The sequence below is a fragment of the Cicer arietinum genome, chromosome 6 (assembly GCF_000331145.2).
Source record: "Cicer arietinum cultivar CDC Frontier isolate Library 1 chromosome 6, Cicar.CDCFrontier_v2.0, whole genome shotgun sequence".
NCBI classification, from domain to species: domain Eukaryota; kingdom Viridiplantae; phylum Streptophyta; class Magnoliopsida; order Fabales; family Fabaceae; genus Cicer; species Cicer arietinum.
The window spans coordinates 5,970,178-5,975,335 of NC_021165.2; the positions used below are offsets into that span (position 1 = coordinate 5,970,178).

Sequence of the window (5,158 nt, forward strand, 5' to 3'; positions counted from 1 at the left end):
ACCGTAATTAAATCATCACCAAATAAAATTGTGCACACATGTAAAACAACTAACAAGTCAAAATTTAATTATCTATCATCAATCAAGCAAAATGCATAATGACATGTAAATATATCCACAAATTCTCCATAAGCAGCACAAATTTCTACTAAAATAAGTGAAAATAATCAAAAATAATAATCGGATAAAACGCCCCTGTAGATGATGATCTGCTTAATAATAATAATAATAATAATAATTACATTAATGGGTTGGGAGAAAGGGGTTCTAGACTTCTAGAGATGGGACGGTAACTATGAACAAGGCAAGGATTGATGAAAAATGCAAGGCTCCCATACCATAATTACCTTGCTAAAGACACAATTACATACTATATACTAGGACTATATATTTTAATTGGGAAGTCATATATAAATATTATATATACTAACACTAACTCCAAGACACGGTCCAAAATCGGATGGAAACTCTACTCATTCTGCCATCCATATTCTGATTCCAAACACAAACATAAACATGGTCACTTCAGAATTAAAAGTTTCTTGTTCAGGTCATACATATTCTCTAACTGGATGGCTTTGTGACTGTCCTCTACTTCTTTCATTCCACTCCTGATAAAACAAAACATACAAAACAATGTTCTTATATAGAAACAACATTAAAGGTAAACAAATTTTCCATACGAATATGTATCATAATTGAATGAGGAAGCGCAAACACACCTGGACGCTACCAAAATCAAATTTACTAAACAATCAAGCATCTGAAGTGGATTGATTCGGCTGACATTTAGTTTCTTGTGCGTCTGTGCCTTCGCTAGCTGAATGATTCTCTTCATTTTTTGAACTCAATGTACCGGGGCTCATTTTTTGAATCTCCTCTTTCGGGTAGATGTAAATTTTGCGAACCATAGAACAAAACTCCCTGAATTTGAGTAAACAAATGCAAATGGTGTCATTCTCGAGAAAAATATAAAAAGGTGATACAAAATGTAATCAGTTCAGATGATTATAAAAAGGGATCCTTACTGCCATGGATCATCACCAACAAGCATCATGTCATCCTCATTATCAGTGTAGACAACAAGCCATTCCTTTTGTGGAGATATCAATTCACCACCAAATTCAAACAGTTGATCCAATTCAGCAATTAATTCATCATAGTCAGTGAACTTTGTAAGGTCCACTGATCGACCGAGCGCAATCCCTTTCTTGTGAACCTTAAATAAACAGCATTTAGTTCTATAGCCGTTTATTTGGTCAAAAATGTAACAATTAACAATTCAGATACTTACTTTGGTGCAACTTCTAGCGGAAGCATTATAAGGTTTGAGTTGAACATCTTTAACCTGAGGCTGAGAAGTTTGCAACAGCTTCCCTTGGTCATCGACCACAACTACATTATCTGCTGGTTTTGAGCTCTTCGAATGCTCACACTTTTGATCATTTTCAAATGTTTGATGTTGTTGTGATGCAAGATGCATGTGACTAACTGACTCGCTTGTAACATTTCTTTGCGGTATAGAAGGATCTGGCGTGTTCAGGCTACTGAGAAGTGAGAAGCCAAATAGCTTACACACACTGTCTTTTGGTTTTGCAACCTCGCCTGTTTTTGCAGATATTTGTTTCTGTGATAGTTCTCTTAAATGAGGACTATCGTGTGATAGTTCTCTTAAATGAGGACTATCGTATTGAGTAGGAGGTGGTGGTGGCATCAAAAAATTTCCATGAGGACTTTCAACTTTATGTCCTTGAAGCACAGAATAATCACCAAATGCACTGTATCTCATATTCCCTGGAATGCCTTGTGGGGAACCTTTTGTATTAGAGTGCAAGAAATTGAGTGACAGACCAGGTGGCATAACAGGCCATTGACTAAACACATTATGTTTTCCGTCCCGATCCAACATACTTTTTCTACCAAGGTTGGCCACATGACCGGATTGGTCGACGAATAATGGTTGGGAAGAATTATCTCCACGGACAGCCCCGAATCCTGACAGAAGATCCGAATATGTTGGTTCCTGCCTTGACACTGACATCCAGTTCTCTGATCCGTACCTTCTTGAAGTAGAAACAGCATCAATCTTTTCATCATCTGCTGCGGGTGGCCACACGACAGACTTCTCGGCATAAGACTCGTGGCTATCTGCCAAATTACCTCTCAAGGTCGATGATTCTTGACCTTGCAAGACCCTCGGAAACCCACTTGCGGGCAACGGGTCCATGCTTACTTTAGACGATGCTGTTAATTAATCACCAAAAACATATCAGGCTTCATACAGCCACAAGTGTTCCGCAAAGATAGAATTCATTATAAATATCAAATTTCCCACAGTACCTTCACGAGTAAGAACAGAAGAATCCGGGGATGATGGGACCACGTTAGAACGAGGCCTTTTAGGCCGGGGCATTGGAAGAGGATTTAGAGCTGGAGGAGCAAGAGCAGGCTCGATTTTCCAAGGGGAAACTCTCTCAGGACGAGGTATGTTAGATGTTTCATCCCATCTAACCTTGAGACATCGCCATTTAGATTTAGGCCATCTTTTAGAGTCAGAGTCTTCAATTCCAACAATGGTACCCGTAAACCTACCAAATATACATAAAAGACAAACAAGAAAAAACATAAGAAAAAAAAATACAAAATCAGCAAGCAGTAGCACCATTACAATTTAATCAGAGAAAAAGACATAAATATTTCAACTATACGTACCTTTGCTCAGGAGCCTCTTCACCCTCAAACCTCATTTTGAACCGCATGCCTATGGTATAATTGTTTTTGAGAGATTCCATGTATTGATCATATGGAACAATAAATTCCGCAGGACTAGTTCTGCAAAAAAACATGGGCAAGAATGGTGTGAGGATCCATCCAAATACACAAGGATCACAACAACGTGATATAATTAACCCAGGTAATTGTGTTTAAAAGAGAACATACCGAGGCTTATAATAGACAGTGAACATGGTACCAGTCAACACGGCATGCCAGGCAGTTGCAAGGACTCCAAGATGCATACTATGACTAGAGATAACCGAGGACGGAACATTACCCTGCTGTCTCATGGCACGCCGGACACCAACTCGGAGCTCCCCATTCTCACCTCTGAAAAATTCCTAAGTTAGTAAAAAAAAAACACTAACGGCAATAAAACCCCGAAATTCAAAACCTATAATCTCACAATTTAAACAAACCTGAGGAATATAAATGCATCCCCAGCAACCAGCCTCTTAGAGCTGACAAAAACACTCCAACCACTCTGTAGCAAATGTCTCCGTGGTTGACCTGAAATTAATTCACTTCACACATCAAACACCAACAAAACAAAACCTACAATACTAAAAAATAAATGAAAAGATAAATAATTGAAGATACATGAAGATGAGCTAGTAATTACCACGAAAGATGTGCCTAAAACGCCAATCATTCCCATGTAGATCCTTGGCAACCAATTCCTGCGTTGGAGGTTGCTTTGACATGTCCTGTTAACAAAGAGAAAACAGTTGAATTTGAGATGTAAGATAAAGAAGACAAGAAGGTACAAAGGAAAGGAAAGGAAGAAAAATAGAAACAAACCAGTGGAGGAAGACATTCATCAGCGTGTCTTCTAAGGACAGAAAATCCACCGTGAGTACTAGTATCAGACGCAGTCAAGGTTTTGCAAAACGAATGAACGTGAAATCTGGGCGGAGGAGCAGGGGGTGGTTCTTTCTCCACAGCATTCTCATCTTGCTATATAATTCAGATCCATATACCAAAACAAATAAGAACATGTTGTATTGGGTTTGTTACTCCACGTCATGAAACTAAGGAGAAAAAAAATGAAAGATGAAACTCACATTTGGCTCTGGTACCAAAGTCACTTGTGCAAACACCTCATCAGTATCTGGCTCCGCCTACAAAAAAAAAAATTGTAGAAAACAAATCAACAAATAAAAAATTATTTAATTTTTTTAAAATAATAATAAATTTATAATAATTACACAAACAAAACAACTCTGTTGGAATGCTAAGGAATTTAATTATTTATTGATTAACTGATTAATTTAAAAAAGAAGAAGAAGAAGCAAAAGTTACCTTCAACATAACGTTGATAACCCGACAAAGGATCTTAGGTCGGAGATCGTAAACAGGCATGTGTTGTTCCGCCACCTGATTGGTCGACGCCTCCACCTAAGGAATGTTTATAACCATTTTCACCACCACCACCATCATCATCAACATATATAAATATCATAATAATAATAATAATAATAAATTGAAAGAAAAACCCAGATGGCGCATAATTAAAAGCCAAAGAAAGGAGTTAAGTGTGACGCATCTGAACTCTGAGTAGGAAATAAACCGCAAACAGAACCGTGAGTTAGTGTCGAAAAATAGGTAATTAATTAATGTTACCTGTTCAATATGTCCCTGAGGAAAATAGAACACAAGCTCTCCTTCTCTTGGAACTGTGACCAGGGGACCAGCACAAGCATGCCATAGTTCTCTGTAAAGTGCTGCTTCTGCTTCTGAAAAAATCATAAGAACGAAACTTTTCTGAGAAACGAAAGTAAAGCGTGTTAATATGTTATGTTTATATTTAAGTTTATGTTACGTTACCTCTCCCTGATGATGTAGATGAAGAACCATTTTGTTGACCATCTCCTACAGCGTCGTTGGTTTCTCCTTTTCCGTTTACACAATTTCCTTTCATAGTTACCTCTGATGTTGCCATGTTTTCTCTTCTCTCTCTTTCTTCTTCCAGATCTCTCATCCCAAACATACACACTTCATCAACACACAACAAACTTCTTGATCCCAAATATCAGATTCTCACACCTCATAAACAAAGAAACAAACAAGACTCTATTCTCAACAAAACCAAAGCCTTCTTCTTCAATTGACCCTTTCAACTACCCACTTTCTATCTTTCACTTTCTCTCTCTATGTTACTCTCTTTTTATTTCTCTCTCTTAACTTTTATTTTTTACTATGTCTCAGCTGATAAATGGTTGCAGGAGGACAAGAACCAGTGTCGGAAGAGAGGACTTTAACCAGAGTGGTCAAAACAGCCAACAAATTATTTTAACTGCGGTCAATTTTTAACTCGTCTTAAACAACCGATGATTACCGGTTAAGTTGCCTTTTCAACCGGATAGAACAAGTCACCCACTTT

At 37.7% G+C, this 5,158-nt stretch overlaps 1 protein-coding gene across 1 annotated transcript; it reads right to left on the minus strand.

Moving 5' to 3' along the window:
- Positions 1-202: 202 nt before the first annotated feature.
- Positions 203-4,958, minus strand: ARF14 (auxin response factor 14). The gene is made up of 14 exons (XM_004503746.4): positions 4,603-4,958; positions 4,399-4,511; positions 4,078-4,173; positions 3,840-3,896; positions 3,577-3,732; positions 3,398-3,482; positions 3,195-3,285; positions 2,941-3,105; positions 2,713-2,832; positions 2,341-2,588; positions 1,295-2,244; positions 1,029-1,219; positions 723-924; positions 203-611 (listed from the first exon to the last, which is right to left on the minus strand). The coding sequence occupies exons 1-13, from the start codon at positions 4,763-4,765 to the stop codon at positions 756-758; spliced, it is 2,604 nt and encodes an 867-aa protein (XP_004503803.1). The 5' UTR covers positions 4,766-4,958; the 3' UTR covers positions 203-611; positions 723-755.
- Between the last annotated feature and the right edge of the window lie 200 nt (positions 4,959-5,158).

Excerpts from the sequence above, each read along its gene's own strand:
- ARF14 (XM_004503746.4), bottom strand. The coding sequence starts at position 4,765 with ATGTTTGGGATGAGAGATCTGGAAGAAGAAAGAGAGAGAAGAGAAAAC. Across the intron at positions 4,174-4,398 it reads CTCAGGGACATATTGAACAG|GTGGAGGCGTCGACCAATCA; the intron begins GTAACATTAATT and ends AACATTCCTTAG. Across the intron at positions 3,286-3,397 it reads TTTTAGGCACATCTTTCGTG|GTCAACCACGGAGACATTTG; the intron begins GTAATTACTAGC and ends AATTAATTTCAG.